This window comes from Leucopleurus acutus (genome assembly GCF_964270905.1).
Source record: "Leucopleurus acutus genome assembly, chromosome: 16".
Lineage (NCBI taxonomy): Eukaryota > Metazoa > Chordata > Mammalia > Artiodactyla > Delphinidae > Leucopleurus > Leucopleurus acutus.
In genome coordinates, this window is record NC_139158.1 from 6,811,875 (window position 1) to 6,823,430 (window position 11,556).

The window sequence follows — 11,556 nt, forward strand, 5'->3', positions numbered from 1 at the left end:
GCGAAGTATTTTCTTCCACAATAACGAATGTTGAAATCTACTTCAGAGAGAGAAAAACAATTTTAAGGAAGTTAATAAATATACAAAATACCACCAACTTTCACCTGGCCAGCTACGAAATGACTGGGGGCTCTAGACCCAGGAATAACATTTGAGGTTTTAATTTCTTTTTTCTGACCTTAGATGAAAAAAGAGAGACAAAAAAATCCAATAAAGCTTTAAGTGTGAAAGTTCCATAACCAGATCCTAACTACTGAACTGACATAAGAAAGAAGGGTGAATAAGGAGGGGAAAATAACTTAGAAATAATAAAGGGAACCAAGGGAAGGTGAATGAGCTATTCCAAAAAATAGTTTTCTTTCATTTAGAACACTAAAAATCATGACACTGATTATAGAATGAAATCACCTAGCTCAGCAGATCTCAAAGTGTGATCTAAAGACCCCTGAGGGCCCCCTCCCTTTTTCAACTACTTATCTGTGTTAGGCTGGGTTTTCTCATACTCTTCAACCAAAACAAGATATCATAACAAGATATTCAGAAACAGATGAAAATCCAGCCAGACATGAAAGAGATTTGCAGAAATGTAAAACACCGTTCTTTATACTAAATTTTCTTTCATTTAGGAAAATATATTTTCATTAAAATATTATCTACGTTAACATTATGTAATGGGTTTATTATCGTTATTTTAAAATTAATAAATGTTTAATTTTTTTCTCAGTTTAATTTCTAATATACTAGTATCAATAGATCCATAAATAGATATAAACCAATGTTTGGAATCCTTCATAATTTTTAAGAGTATAAAAGGATTCTGAGACCAAAATGTTTAAGAATTGATCTAGCTAAATAAATTCAGTCTTGTCAATATTTTTCAAAAAGCATTAATCCTCCTCTCCCTTTCCCCCATTTAGAATATGTTCACAAATTTCTCCCCTCTTAAGTATCCAATTATTCCCTCTTTATATTGTCCCTGGAATCCTTGGTCTAAAAGAACAAAAGAAACCCTTTAGAATTGTCCTCTAACACAGACTCCGTGAGCCTCAAAAAACTGTATTTAAAGACTATATTTTGAAAAAAAAAAAAGACTATATTTTGAGCAGAGAACAAGAAAGATCGAGTTTCTGTTCTCACTGAGCTGACATTCTAGTGGGAGTAGATAGACACATACAAAAATAAGTAAATATATATTGTAAAATAAATAAATAAAGACTATATTTTGGGAGCAGTTTTCTCAGGGTTACTTGAGATGCTGCCTCCCAGGCTTGAAGTCCTCCGTATGGCCACCAGATAAAACATAACTCTTAAATAAATAAATAAAGACTATATTTTAAATATCCTTTAAGCTGGAGTTTGATTTCTTTTTGTCTTAATGTCTAACGGTATGTAGATCCCTGCTCATTATCATTCCTCCGTCAGTAAGAGTTCTTTTTCTCTTTCTCTCTTCCTTCCTTCCTGTCTCTTCCTTCCTTCTTTCTCTCATGTGCACTCGGCAAGCATGATTTAAAACTTTTAACAAGACAGAAGGAAAAAATGATCCCCGCTACGCTTACTGCCCATAACAGACTACCTAACAAGACATTTACTGTCATAACTACCTGAACTAAACCTTTTACATAACCTTATAAATAAATTAATGGTGACTAAAGCTTCTCGGTTCAGAGAGTGCAAGGAAGCACAGAGATACGGGGACTTATCACCCAAGCAGACTCTTTCTTTAGGACCCCGATCCTGGTTCAGACCCTTGCTATCTAACTCCCGAAAAGCTTGCATACTTGCCCCAAACTATTGCCGACCTCAAACTAGCCTTTTTGTGTTGTTTTCGCTTAAAGGGGTCGTGCCCATGGACTCCCAGACTCCGGCAGCATTTTGACTCACAGAGCACCAAGGCGACGTTTGGAACAATAAAAGGCCTGATTCCACCTTATAAACCAGAGGGAAGAACTCTGACGGACCCACATTTTTCCCTCTCTCTTCCCTCACCAATTCCGTCTTAAGCACAACATTTAAGACCGGAGGTACCACAGAGCCAAAAGTCCTTGACTCCCCTCAAAGGGTAAAAGAGTGGCTTTCTAGCGTCTCTTCCCCATCAACAACTCCCCCGCCATGAGAGAATCTCCCCTCAGCTCCCACCCGCAACCCGTGGAGGCACCAGGATCCGCATTCTCGCTCAGGTCCGTCGTCGCCCGCCGTGATATTGAGTTACTTTTGTTTGTTTGTTGGGAGTAAGTTTGCGGTTAGAGATTCTGAGGACAGGGGTTAAGAGTTGGACGGCACCCTGAAGAGAAAACTTCTCAGGCGACAGGTGCCAGGAGTGGCCACGCCTAGCACCTTCAGCTGCAAGCGGAACTACCTTCTGGAGAGATGAGAACCTGAGGGCGAAGAGCAGAGTGGGCTAATGCAGAGATTCTCCAAGCCCCTCAAACCTCGAGCCAGTTTTCCCGCCACCAGGGAAAGGCGCGAGGCCGCGCACAAGCTCCACCTCCACCCCCACCGGCGGCCTGCTCGCAGAGGTAAGGCGCATGCGCAACTGGAATCGGCTTCTGCGTCTGCGCAGCTGAGTTATTGCCGCCATCTTCCAACAAAACGCCCTGTAAAACTACAAATCCCATAATCCTCGGTGGCCTCACTTTTTTTAGGTGGCAGCAATAGCGCCTGATCGTTCAAGATGCACATATTCCTTTTACTAACTTTACTCTGTGCCCCAGACTGCCTTTTCCTTCCTCTGGGAATCGTGCCCTGATTCCCATTCTTCCTCTTAGTCTCCTTCATGCCCTTATTTTGCCCTTATATTTTATTTTGAGACTATCCTTAACCCCATTCTCGCCTCTTCCTCCCTCTTCTCAGCCACAGGACCCGCACCCCAAGCGCTGTTGGCAAGGAGAACGAGCCACAAAGCACCCTCTGGAAAGGCCGTCGAGTAGCTTCTTCCCCATTGACTGAGGCAGGGGGTCCCCAAAGCAGGCCAAAGCCTCTTCTCCGCCCACATTCGTTTTTATATAAGGCGGCGCGAAGCCACAACGTGTGCTCGGGAAGGCCTGCGTACGAGGGGGCGGTGGTGGTGGGTGTACTGCTATTGGTGGCTGTGGTGGGCGTCGAGGTCGCTCTCCGCGGGCTGGGGGGCTCGCGCGCAGACGTCGGGTGGTGGGCGGAGGCGTTGGTGTCCGGGCGGTGGATGGGGAGGCGGAGAGGAGGGCGTAGTGTCCCCAGGTGATTGCGATTGGGGGAAGGCGGAGGAGCGAGAGAACTACTCGGCCATTTCGAGGGAAGAGGAAGTTGGACAACATTGCCTGTTTTAGTTTTTTTTTTTTCCAGTTCAGCAGAGAATATTTTCAAGGGGGTGAGTTAAAATGACCTGTCGTATTATACTGAGAACAGTTAGTAGGAAGACGGAGCAGTACGCTCCGCTCCTTCCTCTCCCCTACTTCTAGGTTCACCCCCTCCACTCCCTCGGAAGCCCTTCTAAATAGGTGGACACAGGGGGCAACCAGGTCATGAATAATTCATGAGGGCCGCCCCGTTCCTTAGCCACACCCCTCCGAGTCGTGCTGACGCATGATGCGTGTACCAAACCTGAGGAAGCAACGTAACAGTTCCCGCCCCTAGGGCGGAGGGCGGGGCGTCATCTCCAGCACGTGCTGCATCTACCCGCGCAAGCCCAAAAGGGTGTGCGCAGGCGCTGCCCACTAGGGGGAGGAAGGAGGCGGGGTAGGGAGGTTGCTGGGTTTAGAGCCGGGCGGAGACCGCTGAGACTCATTCCTCAGGAACAAGGGTCGGGTGTCAAGGAGACCTTTTCACACCAGCTCCCCGTCCCCCGCCTACGGTGGGTGGGAATCGCGCGGCAGAGACAAAGGATATCAGTAGGGACGGACATAGCTGCGAAGGGAAGTAGGGTGTCAGTTTGGGGTGGTGGGCTTTTGGGGGGGCTGAGGGGGCTATATTTAAACTCCCGGAGCCGTTAAGTTGGTTCGTACTCCGATGCGCGCGCAACCAGGGTGGTGGCGGAGTGCGCATGCGTGATTCCAGGGAGAGAGGAACGCGCCCCAGCAGTGCGCGCTCGCGGCGAAGCGGTAGTGGTAGTGGAGAAAGGGGTCGGCGCACGCGCGGTTGATTCCTCGAGTTGTTCGGGTCTCGCGGGCATCTTGTTTTGGTCTCGCGGGCGAGTAGGGCGCGCTTCGGGGGAGGCGCTTGGGCGCGAGACTAGGGGAGAAGAGCAGAACTGCGCGCGCACTCGCGAAAGGGGGGGAAGCGAGCGGGGTTTAGGAAGGGGGGGTTAAGCCCCCTGTCCCCCCGGTTGCCCTCGACTGGGACGGAATAAGGGGAGGAAATGATCGAGATGGCGGCGGAGAAGGAGCCGTTTCTGGTGCCGGCCCCGCCGCCGCCGCTTAAAGATGAGTCGGGCGGAGGGGGCGGCCCCACTGTGCAACCGCACCGAGAGGCAGCCTCCGGGGAGCTCCGCGGCGGAACACAGCGTGGGCCGGGCCCGCGCGCACACTCGGCGGGATCCCCGGCTTCTGAGGCCGGCAAGGAGAGCCCCGGGGCTGCACCCACCCCTCGGGGCGGTCAGTCGCAGCAGCAACGAGGGGGCGGCCCCCAGGCGCAGTCGCACGGGGAGGCCCGCTTGTCGGATCCCCCCGGGAGAGCCGCACCCCCGGACGTGGGGGAGGAGCGACGGGGAGGGGGCGGAACAGAACTGGGCCCCCCTGCTCCTCCTCGACCCCGTAATGGCTATCAGCCCCACCGGCCCCCTGGGGGAGGTGGGGGCAAGAGGAGAAATAGCTGTAATGTAGGGGGAGGTGGTGGAGGCTTCAAACATCCGGCCTTCAAGAGGCGCAGGCGGGTCAATTCGGACTGTGACTCTGTCTTACCCTCCAACTTCCTCCTGGGGGGCAATATCTTTGATCCATTGAACCTGAATAGTCTCCTGGATGAGGAAGTGAGCCGCGCACTCAATGCGGAGACCCCTAAGTCATCCCCACTTCCGGCCAAGGGGCGAGATCCAGTGGAGATCCTCATCCCCAAAGATATTACAGACCCTCTCAGTCTCAATACTTGCACTGATGAGGCCCAAGTAGTCCTTGCTTCGCCACTCAAGACTGGTCGGAAGCGGCATAGACACCGGGGACAGCACCACCAGCAGCAGCAGCAGCAGCAGCAGGCAGCTGGAGGGAATGATAGCCACTCCGTGCTGCCCACAGCCCCCCTCACTTCCTCACTCCATGGGGAGGGCACCCCGCAGCAGCAGCAGCAGCAGCAGCAGCAGCATAGAGGCCAGAACCGGGACGCCCCCGAACCCTATGAACTCAACACAGCCATCAACTGCAGGGATGAGGTCGTGTCTCCCCTTCCATCTGCCCTACAGGGTCCCTCAGGCTCCCTTTCAGCCCCTCCAGCTGCCTCAGTTACCTCTGCATCCTCGTCTTCCTCCTCACGACATCGCAAACGTCGCAGGACTTCCAGCAAGTCAGAGGCAGGGGCTAGGGGTGGAGGCCAGGGTCCCAAGGAGAAGGGCCGAGGGAGTGGGGGAGGCCGCCACCACCTCCACCCACTACCTGCTGCGGGCTTCAAAAAGCAACAGTGCAAGTTCCAGTATGGGAATTTTTGCAAGTACTATGGGTACCGCAATCCTTCCTGTGAGGACGGGCGCCTTCGGGTGTTGAAGCCTGAGTGGTTTCGGGGTCGGGACGTCCTAGATCTGGGCTGCAATGTGGGCCATTTGACCCTGAGCATTGCCTGTAAGTGGGGCCCGTCCCGCATGGTGGGCCTGGATATTGATGCCCAGCTCATCCATTCGGCCCGCCAAAACATCCGACACTACCTGTCCGAAGAGCTGCGTCTGCCACCCCAGACTTCTGACGGGGCCCCAGGAGCAGAGAGTGAGGAAGGGACCACAACCGTCCGAAAGAGAAGCTACTTCCCGGCCTCACTGACGGCCAGCCGGGGTCCCATTGCTGCACCCCAAGTGCCCTTGGATGGAGCAGACACATCCGTCTTCCCCAACAATGTTGTCTTCGTCACGGTAAGAGGGTTCACAGGCTCTTGGGATGGGGACCAGGAGTGAAGATGAGGTTAAATGGGAACATGGCAGGGAAAGGTTATAACCCAGAGGGTGTCTGTGCATGCACCCCTCCCTAGGAAAACCAAATCCTCCAGAGAAGGGTCTGAATCTGCGATTGATTCCACTGGGTGTGTCTCCCCCGCTATAACCTGGGTCGGGGGGGCGGTGGCGGTGGCTCTACTTGGAGTCCTTTCTCATGACTGCAAGCCCCAGAATTGGGGCAGACTCCTCCTGCCCTGCTCTTGGCCAGTACTGTAATCCAGACTTGTCACCTTCCCCGTTAGAGGATGTGGTCCAGATGAAAACTTGTCCTCCAACCTACTGAAGGTGCATGAAGGGATGGGTTTCAGACATGCAATGTCTTGGGATGGGGGAGAGGATTAGGGTAGTGGCTGACTAATTACAGTTTCTGTCCTTTGATAGGGACCTTGTTTGCATTAGATGCAGAATTGATTGTCAGTGGCCAGGAACCTAAGCGGCTTGGCCTAAGGTCATCTCCACACTGACCCAAGATGGTGGGATGGGGGAGTGTCAGAAAGAGTACCTTGGGGAAGCAGGAGAGAGTACCATGTCTTCAGTGTCTGTCCCCTGACTGCAGGTGGATTCCCATAAAATGCTCCAGTTAGGCCAGCTACAGGAATAGTTGGCAGTGTGTTGGGTTACAACCTAGAAGAATGGACTTTGCAGAGGGTGGTAATGAGCTTATCATCTAGAAAAGGTTTCCTGCGGGATGGGGTTCTTCATTTCTCTGGGAGAAAAAGAATAGGCCTGAAACTTTGCCAGTCCCAACTACAGGGAAGGAACCCACAGGTCTCCCTTTCAAACCTGGGTTGGGGCCCTTTGCATAACGTTGACTCTCTCAGCTTAATGACTGTGGGGTGGGAATAAGTAGTGGACAGGGTCTTGGGAGAACCCCACCATTCTTTCTCTGCAATTTGACCCCAGCTTTGGTGATCTCGTGGATAATTTGCTCAATTTAAAGTTACCGGGCTTCCCTGGTGGCGCAGTGGTTGAGAGTCCGCCTGCCGATGCAGGGGACACGGGTTTGTGCCCCAGTCCGGGAAGATCCCACATGCCGCGGAGCGGCTGAGCCCGTGAGCCATGGCCGCTGAGCCTGCGCGTCCGGAGCCTGTGCTCCGCAACGGGAGAGGCCACAACAGTGAGAGGCCCGTGTACCGCAAAAAAATAAAGTTACCCAAGCTCCCTTTTTATGTTTGATTGGCTTACCACCAATAGAAAGCAAGAAAATGAGACTCAAACAGGGTACCATTTGGGAGTTATTTTGAGAAGTGTCAAAGCAGATTGTGGCCAAGGACTAAAGTGAGGCTGCAGAGTGGGTTGTGAGGGGGCAGTGGTTCTTTTATGCCTCTGATGACCTCACCCCCAATTCTTGCTCTCAGGGTAACTATGTGCTGGATCGAGATGAGCTGGTGGAGGCCCAAAAACCTGAGTATGATGTGGTGCTCTGCCTCAGCCTCACCAAGTGGGTGCATCTCAACTGGGGAGACGAGGGGCTGAAGCGCATGTTTCGTCGAATCTACCGGCACCTACATCCTGGGGGCATCCTGGTCCTGGAGCCCCAGCCTTGGTCATCCTACGGCAGGAGAAAGACTCTCACGGTGAGTTGGGGTTTCTGGAAGTTGGGCCTATCCTTCCTTTAGTTGAGGCAAGGAAGGCCTCAAAGAAGCAGAAAGAGGACTTTCTGAACAAGGTGAAAAGGCCCCCTGGGTGGGCATCATCCTCCACCAGCAGAGAAGGCAACGAGCTAAAGTGATCCCTTGTCGTCCTCCCTAGGAGGCAATCTACAAGAACTACTATCGAATTCAGCTGAAGCCAGAGCAGTTCAGTTCCTACCTGACATCCCCAGAGGTGGGCTTCTCCAGCTATGAGCTTGTGGCCACACCCCACAACACCTCCAGAGGTAAGGCTGGCTTATTTTGTTGGGGGAGGAAGGGAGGCCAGTCCTGGTGCAGGGTGCAGACCCTGTGGAGTCTTAAGGTCCTGCCAAAACCCCTCCTGATTGCACACTCTTCCCTCAGGCTTCCAGCGTCCTGTGTACCTGTTCCACAAGGCCCATTCCCCCAGCCACTAAGTGGCCCCCTGAACAGAAAGTGTGAAGCTGCCCGCTGCTCCAGAGGACCTGGGGGGGGAGAGGAAAGTATCCCAAGGTCTTTTCTTTCTGCCTCCAAAAATAGTTTCCTCTCCTGGATCTGCAGAGAAAGCTTTTCCTGTGTTGCTGCCCCAGCCTCTTCCCTACACCTCTGGCACCTAAGCAGCAAGCCCAGCTGTGCTGGAGTCACCATCATCTTCCTCTCCCCTAGCCCACTGGGCTGGATGGCATGGACTGTTTGCTGCCCTCTGTTCTCCGAGGGCATGGGAGGTGGGGGGTATCAAGTTCTCTAGCCTCTTCCTCCTGTTCTCCCAAGGAGAGGTTCCCATTTCTCCTCGGCCCTTGTCCCTAGCTGCGTTTCAGTGGACCACGGATAGATGGACTGAGGGTTAAAAGGGGGACGTTGCTGGGGAGGCATGCAGGTACTGTGAAAATCCTTCCCTCTGCTGTCCCTCACTGGGAGAGGGGGTTGGGTTTGGAATGTGAGAACAGCACAATAAACTTGATGTTTAGGGCAATGGCCCACACACCTGTCTAGCACATTCTAGTTGGGGGCGGGGGGTGGGGGGGGGGGACACGGTGCCTCCTGGTAGAACCTGTGCTTCCTCTCTGCCCAAACTATAGTCTTAAGGAAGAGGGCAGGTTTTTCAATGGTTGGGAAGGCTGTTGAATGCTAACGAGACCCACACCCAAGTGTACAGAACCCTAGGCCAGGAAAAAGGGGTATGTGAACTTTGATGTGAAACGTGAAGAATCTATCCTCCCCCAAAGAAACACTGACAAAACTTTTTTACGTAAGCTTTGGGCACAAAGCTAACTTTGGAAGAGTTAACCGTGGAGTCGAAGTGGAACTAGAAAAAGGCACTTTTAGGACCAGACCACCTGCCTGCTCTATTTCTCATCACTACCAAGTTCCTTTAAAGGAGGGCCAAAACCTTGACTTTCTGGCAGCTTCCTACCTGAGGCTTGACCCCATCTCAAGGCTCCCAAGAAGAGTCCCATTTGTTAGCAAAACCACTTTATTCTCATAGTTTAAAAACAAAAAGATATGAACTAGCAATCCAGGGAGCCTCCAAGTCTACGCTTCCCATCGCCTCAGTGTCCGATGCATAAGGAAGGTATCCTCTGAAGGGCGGGGCCGGAGTTGAAGCCGGAGAGGGGGCAGACCTTCCAGGGTCAGGTGTGGAGATTCATAAAATAATGTTTCTGGATCACACAAAATGGTCATGTCTGGCCCTGGCCCAGATGGCTCCTGTTGGAGTTGGAGCACAAAGCAAGGTTACCCTCGGGGAGGGGACAGAACCCCTGGCAGTTGGGGAGGAGGGGGGACGGGGTAGGGGAGACTCAAGCCCAGGTCCCTCACCTTTGGAGGCGGGGCTCGGGCCTGCGGCGGCAGGAGCGCCAGTTTCTCCCTCAGCGCGGCGTTCAGAACCTGTTCCTCGGGCACCTGCAGGCTCACCAGGTCTCGGAAGAGCCGCTTGGAGCGCGGCACGTTCAGCCCTGAGACCGCAGGAGCGGAAGTGAGCGGCGCCTCGCACCCCCGCTCCCGCGCCCGGCCGGCCGCCTGCCCCCCTCACCCTCGGCCACGCTCTCTTCCAGGCTGCAGCGGGTCTGGAACGACTTTCTCAGCTGTTCTTCCACGGCCTTCGCGGCATCGAACTGGCCCCCGGCTGCGGCCCGCGCGGCCTGCAGCTCGAAGCTCAGGGCCAGGCTGCTCTGCTGCGCGGGCGTCCCCAGGTCCTGCGGCGCCGCGAGCTTCTCGCTCGGTGCGGTGGCGGCCGGCGGCGGCTCGGACCGTACCGGGGAGGGCGGCGCCAGGCGGAAGCGGACCTGGAAGCAGAGAGCGGGGCGGTGAAAAGGTGGGCGCGGGGTCGTCGGCGGGCTGGCGGCCAGGCCTTCCCCCAGCTCACCTGCCGCCCCTTGCGGGCCCCGCCCCGCCGGTCCGCCCGCCCCTTCCGCCGTCCCGGGCTGCAGTTGGACCGCCCGCGCCCGGGGCTCTCGGACAGAGGGCTCAGACTTAGGCTCAGGTCCAGGCCGGGCTCCGGCACGGGGGCTCCGGGCACGGGGGCTCGGGGTTCTGGGGCTGGCCCTGGGTCAGCCACGGCCTCTCCCCCTTCCACCGACTCCAGCTCTGGCTCCTCACAGCCCATCATCTTGGGGTGTCTGCAGGGGTGCGGGGTCGCTGGGGCCCAAGGGTCAGGGAACACAGACTCGCCACCTCCCCTCCCCAACCCTTCTAAGACAGCGCTACCGAAAACCGTTAGCGCCCGCCCCGCCCTATTGGTGCGCCTAAGCGTCATTTCCGTTGCCCCGCTCCCCGCCTCCCGGAAAGCTTCCGCCCACAAAGCCTTGCCCCGCCCCCAGGCCGGGGTTTTAGAGCTGAAGCCCTTGGAAGCTCTACGGGTCCTCATTAGGACCATTTTCATCTAGAAACTTGCGCTACAGCGTCGCTGCCCTATCCAATCGTCACCACCTGGCCTCCGCTGGAATCCAGAGTGTCAGTCCTCCCTATTAACGGTCCAGCGTCCCCATACTGGACCTCCCTACTCCGTGCCTCCACAGCATCTCCGGGTGTTCCGTCGCCCCCAAACTCGGACCGGAGCTCCCTAGTTTGAGTGAGGGCGTGGCTCGCTGACTCCAGCCCCGGGCTCCCTCCTAGGTGACCGTGGTTGCCTGGGCGACAGCAGCCTCATTCAGTTTGCGGCCTTTTGTGACTTTTTCCCCTTCGAAGATCCACTAAAATATTCATCTATATAAAAAATAAATATCTGCATATAAGTACAGTTTTTTAAAAAAAAGGCTCCGTGGATTTATCCCGGACTGCAGGGCAGGAAACGGGAGCTCTCGCCTCATTCCCTAATGTTCCTTGGGTTAGGCCCTCTCAGTTCTGTGAGCCTCTGTTTCTTCTTCTGTAAAATGTACTAAGTTGGGTTCAAGACTTTTGAGGCTCTCCCAAAATGCGTTAACAGTCAACAGGCATGTTTTTGTGTCACTTTTCAGTTTGTTTTCACATACTTTATCTTCCAAGAAATGCTGTGGAAGATCAGATAGAATGGATGGCGTTACCCATATTTTACAAAAAAAGTTTTCGAGAATCTCAATGGTGAAACTAGAGGCTTTCCTGCTAAAGTCAGGAATAAGTATGCCCATTTCCTCTACTGCAGATCTTCCTCCACTTATGATGGGGTTATGTTGAGAGAAATATATCGTTAAGTCGAAAATGCATTTAATACACCTAACCTACTGACCATCATAGCTTAGCCTAGCCTACCTTAAATGTGCTCAGAACACTTAATTTAGCATATAGTTGGACAGAATCATGTAACACAAAGCCTATTTTATAATAAAGTGTTGAATATCTCATGTAATGTATTGAATACTGTGC

The 11,556-nt window shown here is 53.6% G+C and overlaps 2 protein-coding genes across 2 annotated transcripts; one reads left to right on the forward strand and one right to left on the reverse strand.

The window, feature by feature from the left end:
• Positions 1-3,791: 3,791 nt before the first annotated feature.
• On the forward strand, positions 3,792-8,630 carry MEPCE (methylphosphate capping enzyme). Its single transcript, XM_082856387.1, has 4 exons — positions 3,792-6,022; positions 7,462-7,680; positions 7,856-7,982; positions 8,101-8,630. The coding sequence occupies exons 1-4, from the start codon at positions 4,331-4,333 to the stop codon at positions 8,151-8,153; spliced, it is 2,091 nt and encodes a 696-aa protein (XP_082712513.1). The 5' UTR covers positions 3,792-4,330; the 3' UTR covers positions 8,154-8,630.
• Positions 8,631-9,238: 608 nt separating this feature from the next.
• On the reverse strand, positions 9,239-10,385 carry PPP1R35 (protein phosphatase 1 regulatory subunit 35). The gene is made up of 4 exons (XM_082856454.1): positions 10,082-10,385; positions 9,749-10,001; positions 9,535-9,671; positions 9,239-9,423 (listed from the first exon to the last, which is right to left on the reverse strand). Exons 1-4 carry the CDS (start codon positions 10,322-10,324, stop codon positions 9,250-9,252), a joined length of 807 nt encoding a protein of 268 aa, XP_082712580.1. The 5' UTR covers positions 10,325-10,385; the 3' UTR covers positions 9,239-9,249.
• Between the last annotated feature and the right edge of the window lie 1,171 nt (positions 10,386-11,556).

Coding starts and splice junctions, on each gene's coding strand:
- PPP1R35 (XM_082856454.1), bottom strand. CDS start 10,324: ATGATGGGCTGTGAGGAGCCAGAGCTGGAGTCGGTGGAAGGGGGAGAG. Junction 9,672..9,748: donor GGAAGAGAGCGTGGCCGAGG/GTGAGGGGGGCA, acceptor CTGCGGTCTCAG/GGCTGAACGTGCCGCGCTCC. Junction 9,424..9,534: donor CCCGAGCCCCGCCTCCAAAG/GTGAGGGACCTG, acceptor CAACTCCAACAG/GAGCCATCTGGGCCAGGGCC.
- MEPCE (XM_082856387.1), top strand. CDS start 4,331: ATGATCGAGATGGCGGCGGAGAAGGAGCCGTTTCTGGTGCCGGCCCCG. Junction 6,023..7,461: donor ACAATGTTGTCTTCGTCACG/GTAAGAGGGTTC, acceptor TCTTGCTCTCAG/GGTAACTATGTGCTGGATCG. Junction 7,681..7,855: donor GCAGGAGAAAGACTCTCACG/GTGAGTTGGGGT, acceptor CGTCCTCCCTAG/GAGGCAATCTACAAGAACTA.